At 40.0% G+C, this 16,409-nt stretch overlaps 1 protein-coding gene across 1 annotated transcript in view; it reads right to left on the reverse strand.

Annotated features, from left to right (window-relative positions):
- Tmtc2 (Transmembrane O-mannosyltransferase targeting cadherins 2) overlaps window positions 1-16,409 on the reverse strand; it is a 437,765-nt gene that overhangs the window by 172,220 nt on the left and 249,136 nt on the right. The window contains exon 6 of the mRNA XM_068229241.1: window positions 14,347-14,461. Within this exon, the coding sequence (XP_068085342.1) occupies window positions 14,347-14,461 (115 nt within the window). The remainder of the gene's footprint in view (window positions 1-14,346; window positions 14,462-16,409) is intronic.

Below are 16,409 nucleotides of genomic sequence, written 5' to 3' on the forward strand. Positions count from 1 at the left end.
CTATAAATGAATATTTTCCCTAATTTGTCCTCTTGAATTCCAACTTTATCTTCATTCATTCATAATCAATTTGACCCAACTATAACCACGTAAATAACTCTTCATCACTTCAGTTTCCTTGCTTAAAACTTCTTTCCTTTCACCCGTCCATCGTTGTTTCTTCTTTCTGGACCTAGCAACCCCTCAAATGTGTGTATGTTGTCTGTGAAAGTGGTTCTGTTGTGGTATCTTGATCCATAATGTTCGTTTCTTGCAGATCCTTTGTTACAAGTGTTCCCTTTCCTATTGGGTTTGGGTTTAAAACATTCTTAGCGAGTCTGTCGCCGGGCATGTCCAAAGAATTTAACCCTTCATTTGCGTATTCTATCTTAACACCTGCTGTAAGTTTTATATACTTCTTTGTTGAGGCGTAATCCGTGTCAGCAAATTCTTGGTACGAGCATTTTTCTTAAAATCTTTCTTTCCTTCTTCTGGACTTCTACAATGTCATTTCTGGGTGTTAATCCTAGGCATTGTGAAGCATACAGCCTTTCCCCTTGGATAACTTTACCTTCATATTATGATTTCTCCTACTTTTAAAATCTTCACTCAGTATTATTCAGTTATTTCACCGCTAACAGCTCGCAACAGACCGTTTAGTCGAGTCGCTCGTCTCCTTACTCCAAAGTCTTCCCTGACCAACGTTTGCAACATTTTCTTAACATTACCTTTTACCCCGGAAATCACCAAGAAAAGATCGCACTGCTTTCGTTTGGATCCTTTCAAGTAGACATGGTATAGGTCTCACACTCACGAGGAGCTTTACTCTAGAAACAGTGTCAGCTAAATGAGAGAGTTGTGGGTTTAGCAGGTGGAAGTTCACGTGACTTGCTTAAGATTTGAACAAAGTAACCTCAAGTTGGGAGTGATTAAAGCCCAAGAACTGTCACTTCAATTCAGTATTATTTCATTTCTGTCCTCCTTCAACCTCAATTCTTTGTTAGCACAACATTCTTCTTTCTTTCTTTCTTTCTTTTCCTTCCTTTTCTTGTTTCTTTCTTTCTTACGTCATACTTTTCACCGTTATTCCCTCTTCCGCCATTCATCCAATTTTTCTTTCATTCTTTCTTTCCATAACTTTTCCTTTCTTCATTCATTCCTCCTAAGTTCATTATTCTTTATTTCCTTCCTTTCCTTTCTTTCCTTTCTTTCTTTCTTTCTTTCTTTCTTTCTTATCTCCTTCCTTATTTCGGTCTTTGTTCCTTTTTTTAATTTGTTACTCTTTTCTCCTTCGTTCATTTCTTCCTTCTTCCTACTAAAGTATGGTTCCAGTGTATGAGATTACTTGATTCAAGAAATGGAAAATAAATATAAGCAGCTCGATTTTTTCTGGGTTATTTCCGACAAAAGAGCAGAGTTACAAACATGTTGCAAAGATTGGGCTGGGAAGACTTGGGAAAAAGGAGACGAGCTGCTCGATTAAGTGGTATGTTCTGAGCTGTCAGTGGAGAGATGGCGTGGGAGGACAGTAGACGAATATGTTTGAGTGATATTTTTAAAAGTGCAAAAGATCACAATATGAAGATAAAGTTGAAATTCAGAGGACAAACTGCGGCAAATATTCGTTTATAGGAAGGGGAGTTAGGGATTGGAATAACTTACCAAGGGAGATGCTCAGTAAATTTCCAATTTCTTTGAAATCATTAAAGAAAAGGCTAGGAAACAACAGATAGGGAATCTGCCAACCGAGCGACTTCCCTAAATGTAGATCAATGATGACTGATTGATTGATTGATTGATTGATTGATTGATTGATTGATTGATTGATTGATTGATTGATTGATTGATTGATTGATTGATTGATTGATTGATTGATTGATTGATTCTTTCCTTTTCCCTTCGTTAATTATTCTCTTTGTTCTTTTTACTCTTCAACCATTCCTTTATACTTCCTTTTATGCTACTTCCATAGTTTCCTTATCCTCTTTTTCCTTGTGTTTCTTTCGTCACATTTATAATATTAATACATAATACAGTATGAGTTACAGAGATTGACTTGGGACTTTATATCTTGGATGACCAAAAATTACGTCCTAACACAGTACTATTGTTTAGAATTACATCTAAACCATTTGTTTTTTAAAACATTTCTTCGCAAACTCATTATCAGAGAAAATGTTTGGAATCCTTTTATTTCATACTTCGTGAAAATCCTGAATATATTAGGAAGTTTGAAATAGCACCTTTTAAATACACTGACTGACAGAGCAAATGCAACACCAAGAAGGAGTGGTCAGAACTTTATGCCAATTGCAGGGTAGACTGACGCTACTGAGGTATGCTCATGATGTGAAACGCGCCGCTGTGCTGCGCACGTAGCGAACGATAAATGGGACACGGCGTTGGCGAATGGCCCACTTCGTACCGTGATTTCTCAGCCGACAGTCATTGTAGAACGTGTTGTCGTGTGCCACAGGACACGTGTATAGCTAAGAATGCCAGGCCGCCGTCAACGGAGGCATTTCCAGCAGACAGACGACTTTACGAGGGGTATGGTGATCGGGCTGAGAAGGGCAGGTTGGTCGCTTCGTCAAATCGCAGCCGATACCCATAGGGATGTGTCCACGGTGCAGCGCCTGTGGCGAAGATGGTTGGCGCAGGGACATGTGGCACGTGCGAGGGGTCCAGGCGCAGCCCGAGTGACGTCAGCACGCGAGGATCGGCGCATCCGCCGCCAAGCGGTGGCAGCCCCGCACGCCATGTCAACCGCCATTCTTCAGCATGTGCAAGACACCCTGGCTGTTCCAATATCGACCAGAACAATTTCCCGTCGATTGGTTGAAGGAGGCCTGCACTCCCGGCGTCCGCTCAGAAGACTACCATTGACTCCACAGCATAGACGTGCACGCCTGGCATGGTGACGGGCTAGAGCGACTTGGATGAGGGAATGGCGGAACGTCGTGTTCTCCGATGAGTCACGCTTCTGTTCTGTCAGTGATAGTCACCGCAGACGAGTGTGGCGTCGGCGTGGAGAAAGGTCAAATCCGGCAGTAACTGTGGAGCGCCCTACCGCTAGACAACGCGGCATCATGGTTTGGGGCGCTATTGCGTATGATTCCACGTCACCTCTAGTGCGTATTCAAGACACGTTAAATGCCCACCGCTACGTGCAGCATGTGCTGCGGCCGGTGGCACTCCCGTACCTTCAGGGGCTGCCCAATGCTCTGTTTCAGCAGGATAATGCCCGCCCACACACTGCTCGCATCTCCCAACAGGCTCTACGAGGTGTACAGATGCTTCCGTGGCCAGCGTACTCTCCGGATCTCTCACCAATCGAACACGTGTGGGATCTCATTGGACGCCGTCTGCAAACTCTGCCCCAGCCTCGTACGGACGACCAACTGTGGCAAATGGTTGACAGAGAATGGAGAACCATCCCTCAGGACACCATCCGCACTCTTATTGACTCTGTACCTCGACGTGTTTCTGCGTGCATCGCCGCTCGCGGTGGTCCTACATCCTACTGAGTCGATGCCGTGCGCATTGTGTATCCTGCATATCGGTTTGAAATAAACATCAATTATTCTTCCGTGCCGACTCTGTTTCTTCCCCAACTTTCATCCCTTCGAACCACTCCTCCTTGGTGTTGCATTTGCTCTGTCAGTCAGTGTATATGAAGTTTAATTGAAATGCCACCAGTACATTTCCTCTTATAGGTGCACAAACAGACACGCAGTTACACTGACAGACACAAGGTATTTGTTTCGCACAGACACCTTCAAAGATTCTGGAACATGTAACGAATTACAAAGATGGAATGACATGAGATCATATCTTTGCATTACGGTTTGACCTTAGCCTCCTGAATGACAGGTGTCGAATAGATCCTGTCTTGTGCCTTCCTTGACCTTCCTATAGTTCCAAATTGATCCCAAATGCACCTCGACATCGTCGAACTATTTGAGACCAGTTTTGTTTTCCCCACTAAGGGAAATGCAGGAGCTGTACCTTAATTAAGGCTACGGCCGCTTCCTTCCCATTCGTATTCCTTCCACCTTTTGAGCAGGCTAAAGCGCAAGTGAGTGTTTGGACCACGGGATGGCGCAGGCGACAGGGCAGCGCCTACGGCGTTGTCACACGGTAGGTGAGGGGGCAAGGCGGGCGCGAGTTTTGGCAATAGTGCCGTCAATGCGGAGCTGCCATACTTACCCACTCAGTCGATGTCTCGAACACGTGGGTGCAGTGTTTAAAACAGCAGTGAGAGAATTTTATCAGTGTGGTTCGCTTTTACGAAAATAGTGTATGTGCGTATTGCGTGCTAATTCATAATACTTGTAGTCTCTTGTACCTTTGTAGGTTTCTACTTACTCGTTATTGGATATTATTGTGCAATGGATCCCAACAGGAATTCACCAGACTGTTATCACTTGAAGAAGAAATGCAAGATTTTTACGTCCGGCGAGAGAAACATGATTCTGTCAGTTTATAAGGTTTTCCGAGCGAATACTATTGACGGCGGGATTAGTCTACCTCGCATGCTGACCCCGACTCTGATTACGACTTGGGTGTGCAGCCACTCGAAAGCGATACTGATAAATTACTACGGCGCAAGGTAAGCTGACGCTGAAACCTCCTGCACGATGATGATAATAATAATAATAATAATAATAATAATAATAATAATAATAATAATAATAATAATAATAATAATAATAATAATAATAGGTAATATATTTTATAAACATATATTTGTAATTATTAATTTATTGAAATTGTGCCAGACAAAGCGGAGGTGGGACAGGTTTTCGCCTGAATCCCCAACTTCCCCTGTCAGTTTCAAGTTAATTCCAGTACGAATACATGATCATCAATTCTCTCGCTTATTCATCAATCGCCCGTGAGTTGCGTGACAGACCTCCTCAGCAGCTCATTTCAATCAGGAATATTTATATAATAATAGTGAATAATAAATACTAAATTGTTATAGTAATAATAGTAATAACAGTTTAATGAATGTAATGCTTACTGTGTAAGTCAAAAGAATTCGTTCGCAATGCTTTAAGTGTGAAATTGTACTTAGTACATTAAAAATGTGAAAGCCTCCGTGGCTCAGGCGGCAGCGCGTCGGCCTCTCGCCGCTGGGTTCCGTGGTTCAAAACCCGGTGACTCTATGCGAGATTTGTGTTGGTGAGATTTGTGCTGGACGAGGCAGAGACGGTACAGGTTTTTCTCCAGCTACTCTGGTTTTTCCTGTCATCTTTCATTCCAATAACACTCTCCAATATAATTTCATTTCATCTGTCAGTCATTAATCATTGCCCCAGAGGAGCGCGACAGGCTTCGGCAGCCGGCTCAATTCCTATCCTCACCGCTAGATGGGGCTTCATTCATTCCATCCCTGACCCGGTAGTCGGATTTTTGAAGGGCGGAAAAAATTCATTCGGCATGTAAAAAATCTCTGGTGATACATTTGGTGTTTACCAGACAAAATTAATTAAATCTCAGCCATAGACGCCCAAGAGAGTTTCGGTTTACTCGGTCTGCCATCTAGTGGGTCTAGAGTAAAACGGAACGTCAAAATTGACGAGCAGACAGCCAGATGGCGTCAAATTGAAATGTCTGCACACGTAGCTGAAGCCATACGATTATTATTATTATTATTATTATTATTATTATTATTATTATTATTATTATCATTATTAGCATTGCATTATGGTAATATTAATAACTAGTTCACCCGTGCTAATTAACAACATTACTTATAAGTAGGTTAGATAACTCGTTATTTTGTTTTCCCTGCACTTTTCAATAGTTTTATAAATATTTAGTACCGGTAATGTAGTTTATAACACTTCTTAGACAACTCGTTATTTTGTTTTCCCTGCACTTTTCAATAGTTTTATAAATATTTAGTACCGGTAATGTAGTTTATAACACTTCTTTCCATAAAATTTTCCCTGTGCTTCGGCCATTCGGACGTATCTGCTTCTTAAAAATTTCAAACTACTTTGCCCGAGATAGTGCAACATACAATTGGCCTGTCTGAATACTGGTTCGGGTAACTAGACACCAACTTTATCAAGAGTTTGTCCCTGCGTTTTATTAATGGTCATGCCGAAGGCTCGTGAGTCTCGTCTGTACGTACGTAGAGTGTCTTTTAACGTTGACTATATTCCGAAGCTGGGGAAGGTCAGGGAATCAAACAGTGTCCAGCAGAGAATTAATAATCTTCCATCCTCAGAGGAAGTGTATGCTCTCTGGCGGCAAGCAATGACATTACTGAAGATGTAGGTCACCTGCAATCTTGAAAATAAATATATTTCCGTTGACTTTAGAAGAAATTCAAAATTTTTCTGTACTATTGAGGCAATTTGGAAGATTTTAACTCCCTCTGCTTGAAGAGCTTGAATATTTGAAACATACACGTCAGCGTTTTATATAATAATAATAATAATAATAATAATAATAATAATAATAATAATAATAATAATAATAATAATAATAATAATAATAATAATAATAATAATCTTGGAACTATTGTGTGCAGTGATTTTCATTTGAGGCATCTAGAATGCCTGCGTATCATTTTGACACGACATTTTAACACCACCACAACGGGCCACCGTTTGGTGATCTACGGTTGAAATTTAATTAATTGTGTTCGGTTAATAGAAAGCGAATCACCAGAGATTTTTCACGTTCCGACATCTTGTCATTGGAAGTGCTGAAAGAACTTTCTTGCGGTATTAAAAAATCTTCAAAAACCTCCGGCGGGTGTCAACGAACAACACTGGGGTTCGCCGATAGCTTGATTCCCTCAAGGATCTCATCAATTCGTTATTCTCCTATTCGTAGACTTAAAGAATTTCATTTTTGTGTTTTACTTTTCCTTAAAACAATAACAACACAATTCTATTTCCGCCAAATTATCCCTTATATTCATTCTTCTTCAATTATACTTTTCATTCTTCTTTGTTTCTTCTCTCACTTTTCTTTGTTCCTCTTTTTCCTTTTAGCTTCATGTACTGTATATTTCGATCAGTTTCATACATTCTTTCCTCTTGGTTTATTCCTGAATCGAACACAACAGTTAAACAATAAGGCTCTATACCTCTCTCTTCTTCTCCTGATAAGAGACACAGTGCCGGACGCTGACAATCTACCACTTGCTACAGAGGGAGCTATTGCTACATCGAAATAACCATTCAGTCTTCAGAGTGACATTTGACCAGAGCACTTTGAGCAAGTGATGGGGCGATGAAAAGGAAGACGAGAAATGGAAGAAGGGAGAAGAAAATAGAGGAAGAAAAAGAGACTTCCTTTCTGTTCGAGCACTGGCTTACAAATGGAGGTCCAGGCCAACTCAATCTGCTGCGAACAGAATTAACGCGTATCGATCTTCATTTGTTCTCCCACACACACACACACAGTGTACACCGTACCGCGCCGCGCCGCGCCCAAGGAACACATACAACTCTCATCTGTATGCATCTCACAAGAAGGCAGCGCAAGGTCCCCCGTGGCTGCGACACTCCAGGCATCTGCTACAAGACTTACTGCACTTCCTCTTCTTATTGGAGCTCCCAGTAAATAAACCAGAAATTACCATGCGACAGCGACTTGCTAATTGTCGTCTCTCGGAGCACAAGAAGTGAAGACGTTCACCAGAGCAGGAATGTCTCCTTCTCGTAGGAGAAGCACTTTGATTTGCTGTTATTATTGTTATTACTGGCAGTGGCAGTATTTTCGTCTTTACACAAGAATGCGAAGACAAGTTGAAGCTGAATTGGGGAACCATAAATTTGGCTTCAGAAGAAATATAGGAACACGTGAAGCAATCCCGACTTTATGTGAGATCTTAGAGCATCGAATTAAGAAGGACAAGCCTACATATGTGGTCTTCGTAGATCTAGAATAGGTGTTCGATAATATTGATTGGACCAAGTTATTTAGGATTCTGCAGGTGATTGGGATCAAATACCGAGAACGAAGGATTATCTACAATCTGTATAAAAATAAGTCTCCAGTCATAAGAATCGAAGGCTGTGAAAAAGAAGCATCAATCCAGAAAGGAGTGATTCAAAGCTGCAAGTTTGTACCCCAATCCCCATCCTTTTCAATGTTTATATGCATCAGGTGGTGAAGGATATCCAAGAGGAATTTGGAAAGGGAATCAAAATCCAAGAAGAGGAAATAAAATCGCGAGATTTTCCGATGATATTGTTATTTTATCTGAGAAGGCAGATGATCTAGAAAAACTGCTGAATGCTATGGACAGAGGCATGGGGAAGGAGTACAGGATGAAAATAAAGAAGTCCAAAACAAAAGTAATGGAGTGCAGTCGAACGAAGGCAGGTGATACAGGAAATACTAGATTAGGAACTGAAGTCTTAAAGGAAGTAGATGAACGTCCTTACATGGGTAGTAAAATAACTAATGATGGCCGAAGTAAGGAGAACATAAAATGCAGACTGCCACAATCAAAGAAGAGCATTATTGGGAAAAGAAATTTGCTCACTTCAAATATTGATACAGGAATTAGAAAGATGTTTTGAAGACTTTCATCTGGAGCGTGGCATTGTATGGAAATAAAACATGGACAATAAGTAGCTCAGAAATAAAGAGAATAAAATCGTTTCAAATGTGGTGTTACACAAGAATGCTGAAACTGAGATGGATAGACCGAATTACGAATGAAGAGATACTGAACAGAATTAGTGAGAGGAGACTGATTTGGTTAAATTTGACGAGAAGAAGAGAGAGAATGGTAAGACATAGTTTGAAACAGCCAGCACGCGTTTAGTTAGTTTTTGAGGGTGATATAGGCGGCAAGAACGGTAGGGAGTACGAATATGACAAACAGATTAGAACAGATGTAGGATGCAGTCGTTACGTAGAAATGCAAAGATTAGAAAAGGGTAGGGTGACATGGAGAGCTACATCAAACCAGTCTATGGACTGATGACTCAAACAACAGTATTATTGATTTATTTATTTATTTATTTATTTATTTATTTATTTATTTATTTATTTATTTATTTATTTATTTATTTATTTATTTATTTATTTATTTACCTCGTTTCAGCCAACTGTGGACTACGGTTACAAAAGCTACCTGGCTGAAAAGGAGTGTGAGATGTTCCGTGGTTTAGCAGGTTCCTTCTCTGGATCATTCAGCAACCCCGCATTTTCCTCTCCACTGCGTCCTCTGGTCTTATATCATCTACCCGCATGTCCTTGTGCACTTCTTTCCTACAGCGGACATGAGATTTCGATTTCTTCTCGAAGGGGAGACATTTGTGCTTCAACCTCTTCGGGGTTCATTCTCTTCAGATGGTCGTAAACGGTTAAGCTTCGTTTCTACATAAAAGTGGTGAGTTTGCACTCTCCCATAGAGTTCCTTGTTCGACCTCAGGTGGAAGACAAAACCTTCGGACACTTTCTAAGGTTCGCAAATCTTTCTGAGAAACTTCCTTCCCTTTTTATCAACCGAATAATAATAATAATAATAATAATAATAATAATAATAATAATAATAATAATAATAATTGATTTTACCAACCTATTTCATTGTGTACGTTTGTGTTTATTCCTGTTTTCATAGAATTCGGCTATTTATTGGTAAGTCTGTCTGGATGCATACGTCCATAGAATCTTACCTTGCGTTTCCTAATGTCACTGTGAATATTTGTGTATCGTCTGCCTCTAAGTCGTTCGGCGAGTTTTGGTTCCTTTGTCTCATTGCCTTCAATGTCTGTTCCCCTCTTCAAACTTAACGTTTCTGATCCATAAAGACATTCTGGTTTGCTGACTGTAATGCAATGTCTTAGTTTTGTGTGTTTCGAGATATATTTTTGTTACAGGTATCGATATACAGTTCCTTCTTTTGGCTTCTAATTTAATTGTCTTTTGTATCGAGTCCATTTTCCTGAATTATTATTGTCATTATTACCATAACGGTCATTATCTTCTTCACTACTTTCAGAATACTTAAACGGTGGAATTTATAGCAAACAAAGGGAATGATATAGCAATGTGACAGTCAACAGCACTCGACCTTCAACAATTTAGTTCATAGGTTCATAAAAGTTTGACATGCATTTGAACGAGTCCAGGGTGACAAAAACATTTGCCTCACAATGATATCGTTCATAATCCTCCTTATGATCATTCATCATCATTAAAAGTCTTCTTCATTCATCTCTTTGTCTTGATTCACACAGTCTTCGAATCCTAATCTTCCTAGTTCCTTCCGTCATGTCCAGTATATTGTCGTTCATACGCACAAAGCCTCCTCCGAATTCCAGTTTCGTGACTGTCAAACTGTTTGTTTCTTTTAAAAATTCCTTCGTTCAAAATCCTTATATCTTCTTCCCTACACTCCATGTTCTTAAACTGGTAGCATAATGCTTTCAAATACGCCCAGGTGTCTTTCATTAGCGAAGTGTGAGACAACTTGCTTTACGTCGCACCAACACAGATGGCAGCAGTGGGATGGGGTAGAGCTAGTAGTGGGAAGGGATCGACTGTGGCCTTGATTACAGTACAGTACTAATACCTCTCTGGTGTGGAAATGGCAAACCACAGAAATACATCATCAGTGGGGTTCGAACCATAATCTCTCGAATGCAAGCTCACAGCTGCACATCCATAACCACACGGCTAACTCACTAGATCGAAGTCTGAGAATAATTTCATGATATCATTCAGGTCAGGAAATGGTCCTCGCAATTGCATATTGTACCAGGAAAGCCTAGGTCCTGGTCCATATTAATTGAAAGAAACATTACTTCAGCATAAAAGATCCGACCGACGTACGAACATCTATGTAAAGAATGTTCCAGTATGTGCCAGACCCTACGAGTACACTAGGCGGAGTCAAGTGACGTCACCTGTCGCTTGAAGCTCACCTCCCCTAGAGATATTTCTCGAAAGAATTTTTCTTTTACCAGCTTTGTAACACCTTAACCAATTTCAACGGGACAAACGCTGAATTATAGCGGACGTCATAAAAGTTAATCCCTGTGAATTTCGAATTAATTCATCCCATGATTGTTGAGTTATAATAATTTAAAGTTTCAACGAAATTACGTAATCACGGTCACATGGCCGAGAGAGATGCTACCCCTCCCAGCGCTGGTATCTATATATGCCAAGGCCAGCCAGCCAGCAAGCCAGTACAAGGACGAGTAGACAGCTGTGTGAGTGAGACAGAGGAGAGACCGGCCCGCGTACAGTATGTTCGCGCAGTCACGGTGAAAGTACTTTCCGTCGTATTTCCGGAACGCGAAATTATATCACCGACAGAATTATAAAAGACGTCGCACTATATTTAGTATATCGCATCGCGACTACAGTCTAATCCTAAAGACATTTAAGAATGTAATACGAGTGAACTTATTGAAGTGCACACATTAACTATTCACAGAATATGTCATTACGTGTAGACTTATGATATTGAACTTCTGCAGAAACTAATGTGTAGAATCACCAGAACTCGTTTCTTTCCGAGTATTGAACTGTATTCCTTTATTCATGCCACGTCAGTATACGACTTACAGTAATTTGAGTGAAAATTAAGAACTTTTCTGAGGTAATATAACATTATAATAACAGGATAAGCAGAAAATAATTCTTAGTGACTTAATGACTGTGTTCAAAGACTGTGATTATCGACTTGCCTTTTCAAGTGTGAACTGTGCATTTATGAACGTTTCAATAACGACTGTAAATAGTAATTCATACAGGAAGGACTGTGATTCTTTCAATTACGCCATAAATAGTGTTCAACAGTCAATGACAGTGTCAGTGTTAACTACTCGCACTAAGTGAATTTTTCGTATGCGAAAAATCACCCTAACGAGCTGCAATTCTACAAGATCCAGTTCCAGCCGTCATCACCTCATCGGGAACGTCAACATGGTGTGTCAAGGGAACATCGCCGATCCTGATTCTCCACGGAACATTCCAGATGTCCATCCTTCGACATTTTGTAGCAACATTTCTTGCCATAAGTGAGTAGTAACAAACTGACTAAAAATTTTTTTCATTAATTTGTGAACAGTGGAAACTTCAGTGCCGCGTGTGAACAAATATTTCAGAGTTCCCATAATTTCTCAGAAGTGATTAATTTAATTTCAAATTTCAGTTTCATATCTCGTAGAAAGACTTTAGGTTTTTCAAGTGTGCTATATATCAAGGGTGACGAACTGAGAACTGAAAACTATTAACCAAAATTTAATTTCTCATATCAACTTACAATTATAAGTGTGCTTAGGTTTAGAAAGACTTTAGGTGGAAATTCAATACCTCATATTCTCACATATGAAAGACTTTGAAATCAGTAGTATTTATGCCATTTTCATGAACAGAATTCAGGAAGATTACTTTCAAACTTTTAATTTCAATGCCAGATTTGAATCAAAAATCACATCGCAGGGTGAAGAATTAATAAATTGTTTTGAAAAAGATTTTTAACCATCTATTATTCGCTCTGCGAGTCTATCCTACTCTGTATCAGCTCCAAAACCAAGTTCCACTCCCTGAGGTCCTACTCATGCCCTTTGCCCACAACTTTTCCTGGTACAATATTTATAAACTGATTTCATCACGTTACTAATTCTGAAGGGGAACAGCTCCTGTAGTGTTCATTCACTAATTCTGTCATTAGAGGCTTAGAACTGTGAAATAAACTGTTCGGCGTGCTGAAGCACTCCACGCCACTACCGACATGTCAAGGAGACGAACTGATAACTGTAAAATTTATTTTGAACCTGCCACTGAGAAAGTCTTTCAGTAAGGAAATGGATCTTCACGTTCGTATTCTATCAATTATACGACGGCTGCAATTATGCTGTTGGGAGTTTCCAAATTCACCACAAGAAAGTAAACATTACTTCTGAAATCAACGGTTTATATCAGTCAGCTATAGATTTAAATCATCGCTGTCATTCTCTCGTGGCAGCTGAAAGTAAATCGTAAAGACTACAGAGAATATTAGTTACTAGCATTTATTGAATTGAAGCACTTCATGAGCATGCGACAGCATCAGCGGAAGAGTATGACGTTTACATTGAAAGCATTCTCGGGGAGTGGACGAGAATATAAAATTGGTGGCTAGAGTCGGTCTATGTATGCTTTATAATTTCTGTTTCTATCGCGCGACCAATTATGCTGTTGTGTACTGTAGCAGATCCACCGCCTGACAGAAGTCAATCAATTTTCGATGACCCGCTGCTCTTTGCCGCCAATACGTAAGATTGATAGGGTTTTATACTATTTAGACAGGCGCTCTCCACATGCAAACAATAAAATACGCTTTTAATGATAAATTGTTATACTACTCAATAGATATTCTTTACACATTTACCCATACAGGGCGAAAGTTTTAGATTGTATCTCTGCATTATTTCAAGCACCGCCGACGCAATATTCTCCCAGATGGTTGAAATGCATTGAAATAGCAATAGATGAATTTCTAAGAATCGTATCTCGATTTAATTCTATGAAAATTCCATGGCACTACAGCTGTGAAGAGCCTTGCCCTACTGTTCTGCCCAAAAGCCTGAAGATTACATGGTGAAGTGTGTTGGCGCTGCGAATCCTTCCGGCCGGCACGTTTGGATTTCTATACCAGGACCACTATCTTACAGTCAGATAGCTGTCACGTAGGCTGAGTGGACGTCAAACTAGCCCTCAAATCCAGATAAAAGTCCATTATCTGGCCAGGAATTGAACCCGCAGCGTCTAGGCGAGGTGCAGACTCGTGACTTAGACTGTGGAGACGGCTGAATGAGTCCTAGAACATATCAAACAGGAGATGTGTTCCTATGGTTCAGGCACGACTAAGTACCTCTTTGTTAATGAACTGGTCCACCAATTGCATTTTGAACATTTTTCGATGTATCTACAGTACGTGATGTGACGTCCCTCACTATCGTCACACGAGGCGCACCCATCAATAGTCTCACTGCTGACACGCTATTCACACTTACGTAGTTCCTCAAACGCCATCTTACGCACGGTTGGATACGCAATTGCTGTCTTAGTAGCTTGCAACTGTAGTGAACTGGACTATACATCTAAACGTTGTCATTTTCCTTCCGGAATTACGTCGTTCCTTTTTACCAACGAGTCGAGACTCAGCCTTTGTTGCATTATGAGTTTTTATGGGACAGGAATGCCTGATAAGTCCCCTCCAGTCTACCCCCCGTATACTGCAGCTGTGTTGTGAGTTGCATGCTACAAGTGTAATAGGGACCATTAGAAGCCTTAACGGACCCTATTACACTTGTAGCACGCAGCAGCCCACCACAGGTCTACTACACCGCATAAATACGAACAATTACTATAAATGTAAGTACTCACAGATTGTAGTGTACGTCGGCCATGTTACTGCGGTACTCCAGAGCCTTGCGGTACGCCCACTCGGCCTCCGTGGTGCGCCCTTGGGAACTGTACACCGAGCCCAGGTTGCCGTAAGCTGGAAAAGAAAGTAATAGGTAATAATAATAACCAAGAAAGCTTGGGCAAAAAAAATCCCTTCTACAAGGAAAGTAGAAAACACAGCCTAAGTGGTTTATATAGGTGCACACAAACCTAGCAGAAGTGGGTGTCCAGGAGGAACAGATACAGGGCAGGTTGTGGGAGTGAGCAATGCCCCTGGTCACACCACGGAACAACTCGGCGGAAGAATAGGAAGGAAAAATCGAAGACTTAAGGATTATGGAGAGAGACCATAGATAAGAGCATTAGTCTGCGTGACAGAAGGGCAGGCAGATCAAGTAAATGTGCCTACAGATGGCCGTATGGATGGGTGAATAATAATAATAATAATAATAATAATAATAATAATAATAATAATAATAATAATAATAATAATAATAATAATAATAATAATAATTTCAGTAATATTAAAGAAGGGCATAGTTTATGAATCAATTTGAGATAGGAACGCCGGCCCAGAAGTGGCTCATTCACATTTTATACGCCAAAGTCTTTTATCGTGGATTACAGGTTCATTGAAGCACGTAATGGGACTCCAGCCGGCTTTCCACGTGCTATTCGTTAAAACATTTCCCTGACAAGTGGCAACGTGGCCAGCTCGTTCACCTGATCTGACCTCCACTTTATTTAAACTTTTATGCTCATGAAAAACGTCTTGTGTGCGAGACAATTGCTGACTGAAAAGTAGCTGCTAGCACCAATCCTTTCTGCTGGTGACATAATTATAACGACACAAAGGTTATCGACCTATACGCCAGAAAACTTTGCAACGTTGTCCTGTTTACATTGAATATTGGATCGCAATTCTGAACAGCTGTTATAAATGTCTTCGCAGAGTGTGTGAGTAGAACAGGACTGAGAAGACAAAATATTCAACGAACTTCTTTTACTACGATGACGTTATCTGCCGCAGATTGGTCACTGCTCCGTTACAACCTGGGATACCGGACAGAACATACTGGGCCCACTTTGTGTGTCTTGAACATTACAAGTGTTTTTTTCTTTCTTTAACACATGTTCCATTATTTAAATATTACTATTATTTTATCAGCTCCCCAGTTTTATGGTTATCCTTTTCATGTTACTCTCTTGTTATTTGTTCCCATGCTCTGTTGATTTAGTACGATAAATAAAACATTTGAAAGCACCAACAGAGGATTTCCAGCGCTCTGTGACCATCGGAAACAAATGTTCTGGTTATGGACAAATAAAATAAATTATTCAATCGTTAATATTTTATTTAATTATTTAATATATGTATTGACGAGATCATTCGTAAATTTCGCTTTAATATACTTGTTTTTATTTCTCCCACACTAGAAGCAGCAAATATCTCCTATAGCCTTTACCAGGAAATATCAAGTATTTATTCGACGTTCGTTGCATAATTTTGAGGACTACGTCAGAATAATAATAATAATAATAATAATAATAATAATAATAATAATAATAATAATAATACAGACGTCAAGTCTCCCACTGGGAAAATCAAATGCTATTAAAAATGCCTTTCAATTAAAAAACACAAACTGATAATAATTATTTTATTTCCATCTCACGAATCGATTTCGTGGAACATTTGTATGGAATATGCAGTTTACAGGAAAGGCAGAAACTGACTTAGGACCTGTGAAACCACCACAAATGGAATAATCAGTTCTCCAGAGTGTGATGAGATGAATCCTGTTTGAAGAAAGGTCACATCGACCATCTGTACTCTAACGCGCATCTTTGATGATATATCTCTCAGTCACTACTTCATATCACATGCTGATCGGTTGCTAGGTAACATCGCAGCTCACATTTTGTGTCGCTAAATTTAAGAAGACCCCCAGCGACAAGACGTATTGTTAAAATAATAATTAAAATCCACAATAGAATCATTGTTGGTGTATGTATTATGTGGATTAATTATTCTCAAGCCC

The sequence above is a fragment of the Anabrus simplex genome, chromosome 9 (genome assembly GCF_040414725.1).
Source record: "Anabrus simplex isolate iqAnaSimp1 chromosome 9, ASM4041472v1, whole genome shotgun sequence".
Classification (NCBI taxonomy): Eukaryota; Metazoa; Arthropoda; class Insecta; order Orthoptera; family Tettigoniidae; genus Anabrus; species Anabrus simplex.